This window comes from Salmo salar, chromosome 05, assembly GCF_965601325.2.
Source record: "Salmo salar chromosome 05, fSalSal1, whole genome shotgun sequence".
Classification (NCBI taxonomy): Eukaryota; Metazoa; Chordata; class Actinopteri; order Salmoniformes; family Salmonidae; genus Salmo; species Salmo salar.
Window position 1 is genome coordinate 74215812 of NC_138295.1, and position 16084 is coordinate 74231895.

The window sequence follows — 16084 nt, forward strand, 5'->3', positions numbered from 1 at the left end:
AATGCCCTATGGTAGGTTATTTTTTAGTTTTAATACAATTTTATCATGTAATACAAAAACCCTATTATGATTCAAAGAAAACCTTAACACATGGATTTTTATGAATATAAAGACAAATTCTGTACAGATTCAAGCCTAAACAAACCAACCAAGTGAACTCTGAATAGCCTCCATGCTTGATCATTTAAAATCCTATTCAGACAGTACAATTCTGTTATCTACCAGAGGTGTTTTAGCAAAGTCAAGTTTTAGTCAAGTCACAATAAAATGCAATGACCAACAGTTTTTCCATCTTGTAATTGACACTAGTGAACTAGCAGTATGTAAGTCTCTTGAGTTAAAGAATGAGGGAGTTCTATAAAAAATTTTTATCTTATTCCTGCCCCAGGTGAAGCGGGTTAGCGTTGATTACATTAGTTTTGGAACCGAGCATCCTCCCCATCAGCTCCAATAAAAAAGTGACATAGGTTAATCGCGTAGAGTAATGAGTAGGATTCTGGGTTTTCACATACCAAAAAGCCTTTCTATCAAAAGCAATCATTATCTGCTTTCCTAATGAAAACTACTTTGAAAATGTGAACATAGGCTGCCTTGATGACATGACCGAGCGGCGCATATTACTGTTTGATTTGAGAAGGGCGCTCCTCCCAACCCCGCTTTTGCCCGTTCACATCACGGGCCATAGCCTGGTTCATTTAATAGCACTCCCCCAATGCCAACAATACTGCTCCCAGACCCCCAGGCAGTTTGACTGTCAGGGGCCAATAGTCTAGTCTAATGGAGACACTGAGGATCCTCCACTACAACCACACCCTTCTCCTACGCCTGACCATGAAGCATCATGAGGGGCTGCTGTGGCTCCTGGGGAGTCGTATCCTGCGGCTGATGGAGCGGGCCAGCCGGTCCATGGCACCCATGGTTCCCCCTAGCTCCTTCTTGGAGGTCAGGCCCTCGAGGTTCCCGCTGTACCACATGACCCATCCTCCCAGGGACATGAGCATCAGTAGAACCCCAGAGTACACCAGCAGGTCCCCAAAGTCCTGTCCCTTAATCTCTAATGGGGCGAAGACCCCCACCAGCAGAGCAGACACACCTAGCAGGTCCATCAATATGGCAAACGCCAGGGCCAGCTTACAGTGGGACAGACCATCATAGTGGTGCGCCATGGTCACTCACCTGGGGGACAGAGCGGTGGGGAAGGTGAGAGACATAAATCTTGTGCATTGACATTGCTCAGAGTAAAATCACAATAGAGTCACCTCTGGCAATGATAGGGGGTTCCCTCTAGGCCTACTGGTCGACTGGGAGGATATTGTATGAACATAAACATGACACCATGGCGAGTATGTTCTGTAGCTATTAAAGTACAGGCATGTATGAAATAATGTAACCATGGTCAAATAACTACAGTATGTTATTTAAATATTTACTGTGTCTGTGTATTTAGGCCTACACCTTTTTTTTCTACTTTTTATCTAACATTGTAGGTTCCTACAATACTCTTCAATGTATCTTTATTCATAGGAAAAACAGGTGCCACACCTGAGCGCTATGATACTCCCAGCACAACCATGTCACTTTTGTGTTTCGATGCTCGTTAAAAAAAAACGGATTTAAACACAGAAAAACATAACAGATTAATACTCACCTCATCACAGGTGCAAATGCGTCTTGATTAGTATCTTTTGAATATTTATCTCTTAAAAATGTAAGTAGAATCCACTCAAACTGTATCCTTCCGGTTCTTCACTGGCAGGTAAAAACAGTGACTCATGAGTGAATAATGTTACCTGACACCTCTCCACTCCCCCCTCACCTGAAATTTCTGCACTGACGAATATCATTGGTCCGGTGTCCTTTGGTCAGAGCAGCACTAAACGAAAGCAAGAATAATCTGTCAAACAATATTTTACTTTTCAATTCTTTTCACCCTGACATTTATTTTGGAATATGATTTCTAATGAATATGCTGAACAAAAATATAAATGCAACATGCACAAATGTCAATGATTTTACTGAGTTACAGTTCATATAAGGAATAATAAATAATTGAATTAGGCCATAATCATCTGAGACCAGCCAATCAGAATGAGTTTTTCCCCACATCAGCTGTCCGGGTGGCTGGTCTCACATGATCCTGCAGGTGACGAAGCCAGATGTGGAGTTCCTGGGCTGGCGTGGTTACATGTGTTCTGCGGTTGTGAGGCAAATTGGACGTACTGCCAAATTCTCTAAATACGAAATTGGAGACAGCTTATGGTAGAGAAATGACAATTAAATTCTCTGGCAACAGCTCTGGTGGACATTCATGCAGTCAGCATGCCAATTGCACGCTTGCTCAAAACTTGAAACATCTGTTGCATTGTGTTATGTGACAAAACTGCACATTTTAGAGTGGCCTGCACCTGTGTAATGATCATGCTGTTTAATCAGCTTCTTGATATGCCACACCTGTCAGATGGATGGATTATCTTGGCAAAGGAGAAATGTTCACTAACATGGATGTAAACAAATTTGTCCACAAAATTTGAGAGAAATAAGATTTTCTTGCTTATGGAACATTAGCTGGGATATTTAATTTCAGCTCATGAAATATGGGAGCAACACTTTACACGTTATATTTTTGTTCAGTATATAATTTGTGTTCTTATTTAATAATAATAATAATACAATACACAAGAACTTTCCATTGATAAAGATATGGATTTACAGTGCGAAAGCTGGGTTGACACCGACAACTGGGACGGGATCCTGACTGTACAGCAGCGCCTTTTCGTTACAAACTACATTTCGGTAAATTATAGACTCTCCCTTAGGTAACCGGAAATAACGGCAAAGGACGTAAACAAGATTTGTAAAATTAACGCTATATTGTTATTGTTCTAGCTAGGTACGAAAGTGGACAGAATGAACGGGATTTACATATGAAATACATTGTTATAACGACTGAATAACGGTTCGTATATCATTGATTTGTGGAGAACTCCACCAGAAAATAGTTTGTGCGTAAAAGAAGCTGCTAGCTGGATACTAGTAAAAAAGCTAGCTGCTGATTATCTAGCTAGCCTGTGTAAGATTAGCAGAGTCCTTATGGCAATTCGATATATAGCTAGCTAACGTGTCCATTGTTTTATTATAATGCTACATCTTGCAAACTAGCATATGTCAGCAACGAACATCATGTATAATGTGCTAATATAACTTGCTAGTACGCTCGCAAGTGTAACGTTAGACAAAGAGGAATAAAGCGATCTGTGAGAAATAAGTAGGTAAGTTATTCTGCATCTCTGCTGAGAATTGCCATACAGTAACTACTAGTAATTACATTTCTAGTGGCATAATTGCATCCACAAATGCTTAGTTAGCAAGCTGAAGGCAACACTTCGAAGTTATTACAAAACTGACTGCATACTGTTTACATTTGCAACGAAACATCGTCAATGGGAGTTGTTATCCATCATTGGATGTTGTGTGCCAAATGTAATAAATGAATAAACCTGTATTGTTTCTGTACAATGAAGGGTGCACGAGATGCAGGAGGGAAATATTAATGAAGCTTTGCCTACCTCCAAGAGCCACACAGGCTCCCACCCCATGCAGAGTAAGATTATGAAACCTTGTAAAATCTGCATCATTGATATAGCTGTGTATTTACCTCTTCATGACAAAGTGATAACAGTTATTTATCCATAATAATGCCTACTGCATATTTCTCCCTCTGTAGCTCCGAAGAACGAGGATGCCTATGAAATCTCCATTCCCTTTGAGGAGAACAACTTTGAGCAGCAAGGCTTCTTCAATCAGAATGAGCAGAGTTTTGACGGTTCATATCAAAGCATTTATTTCCTACTAGATCAGAACCCATACCATAGATTAATGTAGTTGAATGACCATCTGGAAGGACAGTCCAGTGAGTCCACTCACCTGGTTTCTCCGGTGTGAATCGGTTAGTGATTAAGATTTATCCTAATATTTATTCCCTGACCCATAACTTCCTGTGTGTGTTTCTCAGAGTCGCCCCCTCCCTCGGGCGCCCCCCCACCAGGCAGCTCGTACCTGCTGATCACCAACCTGCGGACGCAGCTGCAGATCTCCCTGGAGAAGAACTCGTGGCTGCACAAACGCATAGAGGACCTGGAGGAGGAGAGGGACTTCCTGCGTTGCCAGCTGGACCGCTTCATCTTCTCTACCAAGACCCAGGGCCATCAGAACCAGGGCCCCAGCGAGAGCCAGTACAGCAACGGTGAGCGAGGGGCATGGAGAGGGTTTGGGAAGCAGGATGGACGCTGGGGGGACACAACCATGATGGAGAAAGATGTATTGTGATTCGAGAAGTTCTACCATGCTAACCACACCACCCACATTGTGTGCACGAGTGTTGCTCAATAAATGTACACATGTCATTCAATAATTTCATCCCAACTGCTTGTGCGCTTCAACCAGCGCCTGCGTAGCCAGAACTTGGTTCTATTTTAGACGCTTGATGTGCTGCAAGACGCGCCTCTCCCATCTTCTCTTCTTGGTTTTTTGGAGCATATACCCATGTGGGTGATTGAAAGATGGAGGTCCACACTCCAATCTATTTGGTAGTGGTAATGTACCTTAAATATGGTTGCCAACCGCCATATAAAACTCCACAGAAGAAGAAGAATGAACAAGGAGAAAAACTAACTAGGTTTCCCCTTTTTATCTGTGGATTAATTGTCAGAGTAGAGAACACACGATTTTGTATTACTCAACATAGGTAAAAATTCTTAAAAGGACCATATGCATTTCAGGTAAAATAACAACCCAATGTTTATTTTCCAGGACAAATTAGCTAGCAACAGCAAGCTAGCTAAATGTCCATGAAAATTTCATGTGTGTTTCGACCTGTCCCCAAATTAATATAGTTGATCCACAGTTGGTTTTGGTATTTTAACCTGCGTGTCGTGAACGTGTCTGGTGGGGATAGACAAAATCAGCATGCAGACGCACGCGTGGAGCTGGTTTGGTCAGCATGTAAGAGAACATACTTTTTACAGGCATAGATTTATTCTCGGGAACCGTTGTTTTTCCTCCTACAGGCTATGACACTAGACGTTTTGAATGGAAGCCGAGGAGAGAGGGGGAGCGGCCAGCTGGTAAGGATTGCTTTATGACCTCAGTAGTCCCTTGTTGTTCATGATGTATCTAGATCCAGAGCATATTCTATACATTCTCATCACCTCTCACCACTACTGGCCTCAGTTCACTGATCACCCTCATTGATCTTCTCCTGTTCCGTTCGTTAACCCTTTCAGAGCAGAAGTCCGAGCCACAGCGTTTCACATCTCGTCAGATATTCCAGCGAAGACCCTCCCCCACTGCCATGGCCCCACCCAAAAACCACACTTCCAGCACGATAGCCAATCAGATGGCCGCGATGAGCTCCATGTTCAGCTCCGGGGCCTCCCAGACCCTCTTGCAGGGGCACAGCAGTGGCAGTGGCAGTAGCAGCGCTAACAGAGCCACCATGAGTGACATGAATGCACACGGGAGCATAGGGCCAGGTAAGGGGATCCAGACTAGAGGTTGACATGGGAACAGGACTCTTGCACGTGCCAAGGGATTCCGGCAGAGGCCTCCCGAGTAGTGCAGTGGTCTAAGGCCCTGCATCGCAGTGCTAGCTGTGCCACTAGAGATTCTGGGTTCGAGTCCAGGCTCTGTCGCAGCCGGCCACGACCGGGAGACCCATGGTTCGGCGCACAATTGGCCCAGCATCGTCCGGGTTAGAGGAGGGTTTGGCCGGCAGGGATGTCCTTGTCCCATCGCGCACTAGTGACTCCTATGGCGGGCGGGGCGCAGTACACGCTGACACGGTCGCCAGGTGTACGGTGTTTCCTCCGACACATTGGTGCGGCTGGCTTCTGGGTTATGTGGGCATTGTGCCAAGAATCAGTGCGGCTTGGTTGGGTTGTGTTTCGGTGAACGCACAGCTCTCAGCCTTTGCCTCTCCCGAGTCCGTACGGGAGTTGCAGCGATGAGACAAGACTGTAACTACCAATTGCATACCACGAAATTGGGGAGAAAAGGGAGTAAAAAAAATTAAACGGAATTGGAGGGAAGTTCCAGGGTCAAATTCAGGACAGGACTGGACAGGATCGACAGTCCACAGGAACGGTCGCAGTACAGGAATAGTTATACAAATATTTTTTGGGGGGGAGGGTTAGGCTTACTCTCGCTCCTTGCACCAGTTTTAGCCAGTCCCTACTTTACCTCAGATGCCAACGTACATCAGTGAGTGATGAAGCCTTCAAGAGAGGAATTGCAATATCTTGTTGCAGCCAATGCCCCATTACTAACATTAGAACCATTAAAAGGAATGAGCGATGTTTTAGCTAAATGTGATGGAGTTGTCTTTGACAACGAAGGAACCGAGTACAGGGAACCAACCGGAGAGCGGGACAAGCGGCATGAAGCGGCATAGCTGCTCCACCAACAACATTACCGGCCAATTGTTTGCATATTTAACTAAACCCGTGCCATCTGAAGTAAAGAGTAGGATGGCCAGAGGGTGGCAGATACGGCCTCCGGCCATTTAATCTGGTTGAGGGCCAAAATCGGGTAATGGGGTTGCTATCAGCTGTGTGTGAACTGCAGGCAACTGTCTCATGAGCGCTGAGCAGCAGCCAAACAAACCAGTTGCTATGGCTACCATATACAGTGAGGGAAAAAAGTATTTGATTCCCTGCTGATTTTGTACGTTTGCCCACTGACAAAGAAATGATCAGTCTATAATTTTAATGGTAGGTTTATTTGAACAGTGAGAGACAGAATAACAACAAAAAAATCCAGAAAAACGCATGTCAAAAATGTTATAAATTGATTTGCATTTTAATGTAAGTCGTTCTGGATAAGAGCGTCTGCTAAATGACTAAAATGTAAAATGTAAAAATGTAATGAGGGAAATAAGTATTTGACCCCCTCTCAATCAGAAAGATTTCTGGCTCCCAGGTATCTTTTATACAGGTAACGAGCTGAGATTAGAGCACACTCTTAAAGGGAGTGCTCCTAATCTGAGTTTGTTACCTGTATAAAAGACACAATTCCACAGAAGCAATCAATCAATCAGATTCCAAACTCTCCACCATGGCCAAGACCAAAGAGCTCTCCAAGGATGTCAGGGACAAGATTGTAGACCTACACAAGGCTGGAATGGGCTACAAGACCATCGCCAAGCAGCTTGGTGAGAAGGTGACAACAGTTTGTGCGATTATTCGCAAATGGAAGAAACACAAAAGAACTGTCAATCTCCCTCGGACTGGGGCTCCATGCAAGATCTCACCTCGTGGAGTTGCAATGATCATGAGAACGGTGAGAAATCAGCCCAGAACTACACGGGAGGATCTTGTCAATGATCTCAAGGCAGCTGGGACCATAGTCACCAAGAAAACAATTGGTAACACACTACGCCGTGAAGGACTGAAATCCTGCAGCGCCCGCAAGGTCCCCCTGCTCAAGAAAGCACATATACATGCCCGTCTGAAGTTTGCCAATGAACATCTGAATGATTCAGAGGACAACTGGGTGAAAGTGTTGTGGTCAGATGAGACCAAAATGGAGCTCTTTGGCATCAACTCAACTCGCCGTGTTTGGAGGAGGAGGAATGCTGCCTATGACCCCAAGAATACCATCCCCACCATCAAACATGGAGGTGGAAACATTATGCTTTGGGGGTGTTTTTCTGCTAAGGGGACAGGACAACTTCACCGCATCAAAGGGACGATGGACGGGGCCATGTACCGTCAAATCTTGGGTGAGAACCTCCTTCCCTCAGCCAGGGCATTGAAAATGGGTCGTGGATGGGTATTCCAGCATGATAAAGACCCAAAACACACGTCCAATGCAACAAAGGAGTGGCTCAAGGAGAAACACATTAAGGTCCTGGAGTGGTCTAGCCAGTCTCCAGACCTTAATCCCATACAAAATCTGTGGAGGGAGCTGAAGGTTCGAGTTGCCAAACATCAGCCTCGAAACCTTAATGACTTGGAGAAGATCTGCAAAGAGGAGTGGGACAAAATCCCTCCTGAGATGTGTGCTAACCTGGTGGCCAACTACAAGAAACGTCTGTCCTCTGTGATTGCCAACAAGGGTTTTGCCACCAAGTACTAAGTCATGTTTTGCAGAGGGGTCAAATACTTATTTCCCTCATTAAAATGCAAATCATGCGTTTTTCTGGATTTTTTTGTTGTTATTTTGTCTCTCACTGTTCAAATAAACCTACCATAAAAATTATAGACTGATCATTTCTTTGTCAGTGGGCAAACGTACAAAATCAGCAGGGGATCAAATACTTTTTTCCCTCACTGTATACAGTCATTGATGATGGCTAATCACACGCAGAGTGGGGGACAGAGATGAGCAGCTAATGGAGGAAGTTATTTCTCATTTCTGTGCGTAAAAATTTGGGATTTTTATCTGGATGGGACAGGAAAGTTCCCGGGGTTATAGAACTATTTTGGGATCAGGACCAGTGATGTACAGTACTTAAGTAAAAATACTTTAAAGTACTACTTAAGTATTTTGGGGGGGGTATCTCTACTTACCTGTACTATTTATATTTTTGACAACTTTTACTTTCCTAAAGAAAATAATGTACTTTTTACTCCATTCATTTTCCCCGACACTCAAAAGTACTCCTTACATTTTGAATGCTTAGCAAGACAAAAAATGGTCCAATTCACACACTTATCAAGAAAACATCCCTGCTCATCCCTACTGCCTCTGATATTGTGGACTCACTAAGCACAAATGCTTCGTTTGTAAATGTTGTGTTAGAGTGTGCCCCTGGCTGTCCGTAAAATAAAAATAAAAAACAAGACAATTGTGCATGCTGGTTTGCTTAATATAAGGAATTTGAAATTATTCATACTTTTACTTTTGATACTTATGTATATTTGAGCAATTCCATTTACTTTTGATACTTAAGTAGATTTCAAACCAAATACGTTTAGACTTTTACTCAAGTAGGATTTTACTGGGTGACTTTCACTTTTACTGTCATTTTCTAATAAGGTATCTTTAATTTTACACAAGTATGACAATTGGGTACTTTCCACACCACTAATCAGGACAGTACAGGGAGAAAAATGGACAGTACCAGATGGGACAGGAATAAATGTTCACTGTGTCAATCTCTAATCCAAACTATGAGCACCTCTAGTCTATCACCTCTAGTCTAGCACCTCTAGTCTATCACCTCTAGTCTAGCACCTCTATCACCTCTAGTCTAGCACCTCTAGCATCTCTAGTCTAGCACCTCTAGTCTAGCACCTCTATCACCTCTAGTCTAGCACCTCTAGTCTAGCACCTCTAGTCTAGCACCTCTATCACCTCTAGTCTAGCACCTCTAGTCTAGCACCTCTATCACCTCTAGTCTAGCACCTCTAGTCTAGCACCTCTAGTCTAGCACCTCTATCATCTCTAGTCTATCACCTCTAGTCTAGCACCTCTAGTCTAGCACCTCTAGTCTATCACCTCTAGTCTAGCACCTCTAGTCTATCACCTCTAGTCTAGCACCTCTATCACCTCTAGTCTAGCACCTCTAGTCTAGCAACTCTAGTCTAGCACCTCTATCATCTCTAGTCTAGCACCTCTAGTCTAGCACCTCTAGTCTATCACCTCTATCACCTCTAGTCTAGCACCTCTAGTCTAGCACCTCTAGTCTAGCACCTCTATCACCTCTAGTCTAGCACCTCTAGTCTAGCACCTCTAGTCTAGCACCTCTAGTCTAGCACCTCTATCACCTCTAGTCTAGCACCTCCTAGTCTAGCACCTCTAGTCTAGCACCTCTATCACCTCTAGTCTAGCACCTCTAGTCTAGCACCTCTAGTCTAGCATCTCTAGTCTAGCACCTCTAGTCTAGCACCTCTATCACCTCTAGTCTAGCACCTCTAGTCTAGCACCTCTAGTCTAGCACCTCTAGTCTAGCACCTCTATCACCTCTAGTCTAGCACCTCTAGTCTAGCACCTCTATCAGCTCTAGTCTAGCACCTCTAGTCTAGCACCTCTAGCCTAGCACCTCTAGTCTAAAGTTGTTTTTTTATCAGGTCTTGTTTGTCTGTTCAGATTCCCTGTCCCTCCTGGGGGAGGCCGAGGAGTTCCTGGAGCAGGATGGCTACATGAACGAGGAGGAAATGATTTCAGGAGAGGACGTGATGTCAGAGGGCATGAGCAGCGGTGGGCACCCTGGGATGAAGAGGAGGCGGGTCTTCCGAATCACCAGGGAGAGGCAGAGAGGTGAGGGACAATGGCAGCCATGTTACTCATTTCATGTTCCACCAAAGATTCTGAGATTTCCATCCCCAACTACAACATTTTCCGTCAAGATAGAACTGCCAAAGGGGGAGGAGTTGCAATCTACTGCAGAGTTCTGTCATACTTTCCAGGTCTATGCCCAAACAGTACGAGCTTCTAATTTTAAAAATGAATCTCTCCAGAAATAAGTCTCTTACTGTTATAGACCCCACTCAGCTCCCAGCGGTGCCCTGGACACCATATGTGAATTGTTGCCCCACATCTATCTTCAAAGTTTGTTCTGTTAGGTGACCTAAACTGGGATATGCTTAACACCCCGGCCGTCCTACAATCTAAGCTAGATGCCTTCAATCTCACACAAGGGACCCACGAGGTACAACCCTGAATCCGTAAACATGGGCACCCTCATAGATATTATCCTGACCAACTTGTCCTCCAAATATACCTCTGCTGTTTTCAATCAGGATCTCAGCGATCACTGCCTCATTGCCTGCATCAGTTATGGGTCCGCGGTCAAACAACCACCCCTCATCACTGTCAAATGCTGCCTAAAACACTTCTGCGAACAGGCCTTTCTAACCTTTCTAACCGACCTGGCCCGGGAATCCTGGAAGAACATTGACCTCATCCCGTCAGTAGAGGATGCCTGGTTGTTCTTTAAAAGTAATTTCCTCACCATCTTAAATAAGCATGCCCCTTTCAAAAAATTTTGAACTAAGAACAGATATAGCCCTTGGTTCACTCCAGACCTGACTGCCCTCGACCAGCACAAAAACATCCTGTGGCGTACTGCACTAGCATTGAATAGTCCCCGCGATATGCAACTTTTCAGGGAAGTCAGCAACCAATACACACATTCAGTTAGGAAAGCAAAGGCTAGCTTTTTCAAACAGAAATTTGCATCATGCAGCTCTAACTCCAAAATGTTCTGGGACACTGTAAAGTCCATGGTGAATAAGCGCACCTAGGCTAGGAAACACTGTCACCACCGATAAATCCATGATAATCGAGAATTTCAATAAGCATTTCTCTACGGCTGGCCATGCTTTCCTCCTGGGTACCCCAACCCCGGCCAACAGCTCCGCACCCCCCGCAGCTACTTGCCCAAGCCTACCAGCTTCTCCTTCATCCAAATCCAGATAGCAGATGTTCTGAAAGAGCTGCAAAACCTGGACCCGTACAAATCAGCTGGGTTAGACAAGCTGGACCCACTCTTTGTAAAATTATCTGCCACCATTGTTGCAACCCCTATTACTAGTCTGTTCAACCTCTCTTTCGTATCGTCCGAGATTCCTAAAGATTGGAAAGCTGCCGCGGTCATCCCTCTCTTCAAAGGGGAAGACACTCTTGACCCAAACTGTTACAGACCTATATCCATCCTGCCCTGCCTTTCCAAAGTCTTCATAAGCCAAGTTAACAAAGATTACCGACCATTTCGAATCCCACCGTACCTTCTCCACTGTGCAATCCGGTTTCCGAGCTGGTCACGGGTGCACCTCAGCCACGCTCAAGGTACTAAACGATATCATAACCGCCATCGATAAAAGACGGTACTGTGCAGCCGTCTTCATCAACCTGGCCAAGGCTTTCGACTTTGTCAATCACCATATTCTTATCGGCAGACTCAACAGCCTTGGTTTCTCAAATGACAGCATCACCTGGTTCACCAACTACTTCTCTGATAGAGTTCAGTGTGTCAAATCGGAGGGCCTGTTGTCCGGACCTCTGGCAGTCTCTATGGAGGTACCACAGGGTTCTATTCTCGGGCCGACCCTTTTCTCTGTATATATCAATGATGTTGCTCTTGCTGCGGGTGATTCCTTGATCCACCTCTAGGCAGACGACACCATTCTGTATACATCTGGCCCTTCTTTGGACACAAACCTCCAAATGAGCTTCAATGCCATACAACACTCCTTCCATGGCCTCCAACTGCTCTTACACACTATTAAAACTAAATGTATGCTCTTCAACCAATCGCTGCCCACCCGCCCGCCCACTATCATCACTACTCTGGACGGTTCTGACTTAGAATATGTGGACAACTACAAATACCTAGGTGTCTGGCTAGACTGTAAACTCTCCTTCCAGACTCATATTAAGCATCTCCAATCCAAAATTAAATCTAGAATCGGCTTCCTATTTCGCAAACAAAGCCTCCTTCACTCACGCTGCCAAACATACCCTCGTAAAACTGACTATCCTACCGATCTTCGACTTTGGCGATGTCATTTACAAAATAGCCTCCAACACTCTACTCAGTGAACTGGATGCAGTCTATCACAGTGCCTTCCGTTTTGTCACCAAAGCCCCATATACCACCCACCACTGCGACCTGTATGCTCTCGTTGGCTGGCCCTCGCTACTTATTCATCTCCAGACCCACTGGCTCCAGGTCATCTATAAGTCTTTTCTAGGTAAAGCTCCGCCTTATCTCAGCTCACTGGTCACCATAACAACACCCACCCATGGTACGCGCTCCAGCAGGTATATCTCACTGGTCATCCTCAAAGCCAACACCTCCTTTGGTCGCCTTTCCTTCCAGTTTTCTGCTGCCAATGACTGGAACGATTTGCAAAAATCGCTGAAGTTGGAGACTTATATCTCCCTCACTAACTTTAAGCATCAGCTATCTGAGCAGCTCACCGATCGCTGCAGCTGTACACAGCCCATCTGTAAATAGCCCATCCAACAACCTACCTCATCCCCATATTGTTTTTATTAACTTTTTTTTGCTCTTTTGCACACTAGTATTTCTACTTGCACATCATCATCTGCACATCTATCACTCCAGTGTTAATTTGGAAATTGTAATTACTTCGCTACTATGGGCTATTTATTGCCTTACCTCCTTACTCCATTTGCACACACTGTATATAGATTTTTCTATTGTTATTGACTGTACTTTTGTTTATCCCATGTGTAACTCTGTGTTGTTGTTTTTTTTGTCTCACTGCTTTGCTTTATCTTAGCCAGGTCGCAGTTGTAAATGAGAACTTGTTCTCAACTGGCCACCTGGTTAAATAAAGGTGAAATAAAAAAACAATAGATAAAAAAATGCTTTGGAAATGCTTCTTTCCTTCCTTGAAGTAGGCCTAATCAATCCCCACCTCCCTCCATCTCCTCCCCCTCTAGTCAAAGACGCTGCAGGGGTTCTGTTTCGCTACAAGAAGATCCTGCTGACCTACCAGCGGCTGAAGAACATGTCTAAGGCCTTCCAGATCCACGGCGTAGACCGCAACACGGTGGCCTCCACCACGCCCATCGCTGAGATGCTGCTGGTGGCCCCGGAGAAGGTGGCGGAGGTGGGCGAGTTTGACCCGTCCAAGGAGAAGCTGCTGGATTACGCACGGCGCTGCTACGTCGCCCTGGATGAGGAGACGCTCAGCAGGGTGCAGGCCCTGAAGAAGAACAACCTGCTACTACCCATCTCCTACAGGTTCAGACACTGATGGGGGGAGGGACGCTGGGGCCTAGGGGATGAGGGGAATCTAGGGGCCAAGGGGATGGGGGGGTGCTCTGGGGGGGGGAGGGCTTCATTTTGTCATGGAGAAGAGCAGGGTGGGAATTCTGGAGAAGGTTGTCATTCAACCATCTCCCTAAGATTCAGACATTTATGGAAAGTTAAGATTTGTGTATGGGAGCGCTGGATATGTAGGGGAGGTTGTTGCCCATCCCGTACAGAGTTTGTTTTCTATTCTTAACTATTTGTTCAGAATCCTTTTGAAGCAGAGGTCATGAACTATGGCATTCCTTATTTCTGACCAGAGTACTATTGAACTTTGTAGTACTGTATTTCAGTGCAATTTTGACACGTAGGGCCCCATTTTGCCAATGCCAAGAAGTGGTGCTATTGTCTGAAGAGGCCGTGCTTCTCCCAATTACTTACAGTAGCAGCATGAAGGTACAGTGATCAAATCATAGATTTGTAGCATTCCAAACTGGCTCTTTATTTTCATCATACTTGAAATAAGTGCCATGCTGACTATTTGAGGTAATACGGTCTTTTTTGACGATCATCTATTTTGAGCTGTCAGCATTTCACCTTTTAGTGTCTTCATGTAAAAGTGGTGTCATATTCTGCACACTCACAAAAGCAATGCCAGTACTATAAATACATCTTTATTTACAGATAAATGTTTGTTGTTTGGATAACATTCCCTCCTCTTTTTCCTAGCACTTCAAAAACAAGTGTATTATTTGTGCACTTAAATGATGACTTTATTTAGATATAAAAAAAAGCCCACACCTAGTGATTTTGGATCTGTCTCTCATTTCTCCAGGTTGAAAGGAGGAGAGGATTCTCTTAAAGAGAAGGAAACTCACGCGACCACAAACTGAACAAAGCAAAGAGTAGTTGCACACTCTATTGCTCAGATTCAATCCTTTAGTAGAATCATTCCAGTGTTCTGTCAGAAAGCTTCCAGGTTCTGAAACAAAGGAAGTTAGTTAGCTGACTGACCACTGGTGTTGTGTCTGCACCAGAACAACAGAATAAGCAGATACTCTTTGCTTTGGAAGGAGGATGGGGCCAGTTTTGGGAACAGTGCTACTGTGAGGCTAAGCTGTTGTACCACAAATACATCACTTTTTTTGTTGCACCAGAATATTTTCTGTCACTGTAAAGTGCCACTGTAGCATACAGTTGTGAGATGTGTAATTTGACTGAAGTGTGGTGTAGTGTAACATCACGTACCCTTTGTACTGTGCTACGAAGATTCGTTTTTTACTATAATAGTAGTATGATTCACTGTGCTATTTCACCATCAGTTGAGATTTGTGCTTTCTTTTTTCAGTCCTCTACTGCAATACTTTGTTTGCTTGAGAATAATTTATCGCAATTAGATTGCATACTATTACGCTTCTCTTTTTTTTGTGTTCCAATAAGCTCAGTGATTTCCACAAAAGGGACGAAATACAAATGTTGATTTTTATTTGAACATGTCTATGTAAATCAATATCAATCACCAGTTCCCCATTACAATTGCATGTGAAATGAACTCTTGTTGGTCAGTTGTTTAGACAGAGCTGTTGTTGAACTTAATAATGATGTTAAAAAACAATAGCAGTAGTATTGGCGATGGTGTAATATAGTGGTATATTGTGTGTTTATTATACTGGTACAAGGAATTGCTGAGACCCCAGGTTGTCTGAGTGTGTGAAAGGGTACCTCTCACTTTAAACTTCATGTCTTACTTATTCACAACACAAACTCACCCACTGACAGGTATCAGTGTGTACAACTGCTGAAATCATGTTATGTTACAACACCTTTTATACGGGTCAGAGATGTCATTTTGACTTTAATAAGGAACCAATAATTTACTGAACGGTGCAGTACAACCTGTATCATTTAAGATACCGGTATCTGTGTGTGCAGCATTTAAAAAATGTTTAATATTGTATTTCTCTTCAAGAATCACGAGGAGTAGCCTATATTCAAAAACTGAAAATGTTTGGTTGATTATACAAATTGTATGGACTGTAAAAACAGAAATGCCATTAAAGCATTTTGATTTCTTAAAAAATCATGATTTGATGTGTGTTTCTCAATGAGTGTGTAGATAGGGAGATGCTAGGAAAAACAAACGCTGCTCCCCTGGGTCAAACGCCTTTCTGTTGTAATCACAGATCTGAGAGGTTGTTTCTGAAATCAATAAAGGGATATCTATCTTTCATGTATCCAATGCATACTATAATGTCCATTGTTAGAAAATACCATGCATTTTGTAAGAACTTCCTGTTTGGTGCTAGGGCAAAGAGAATATACTGTATTTACATGTTTTGTAGGTTGAATTACAGGCCC

General features: G+C 43.9%; 2 protein-coding genes across 4 annotated transcripts; one reads left to right on the plus strand and one right to left on the minus strand.

The window, feature by feature from the left end:
• Window positions 1-12: 12 nt before the first annotated feature.
• On the minus strand, window positions 13-1828 carry LOC106605826 (transmembrane protein 238). The gene is made up of 2 exons (XM_014201788.3): window positions 1649-1828; window positions 13-1176 (listed from the first exon to the last, which is right to left on the minus strand). The coding sequence occupies exon 2, from the start codon at window positions 1164-1166 to the stop codon at window positions 840-842; it is 327 nt and encodes a 108-aa protein (XP_014057263.1). The 5' UTR covers window positions 1167-1176; window positions 1649-1828; the 3' UTR covers window positions 13-839.
• Window positions 1829-2783: 955 nt separating this feature from the next.
• Window positions 2784-15806, plus strand: cc106 (Coiled-coil domain-containing protein 106). 3 transcript variants are annotated; one of them, XM_014201776.3, is made up of 9 exons: window positions 2784-2956; window positions 3522-3601; window positions 3725-3823; window positions 4013-4243; window positions 5067-5123; window positions 5283-5531; window positions 10090-10260; window positions 13414-13717; window positions 14562-15806. In XM_014201776.3, exons 2-9 carry the CDS (start codon window positions 3532-3534, stop codon window positions 14617-14619), a joined length of 1239 nt encoding a protein of 412 aa, XP_014057251.1. In that variant the 5' UTR covers window positions 2784-2956; window positions 3522-3531; the 3' UTR covers window positions 14620-15806.
• The last annotated feature ends 278 nt before the right edge of the window (window positions 15807-16084 follow it).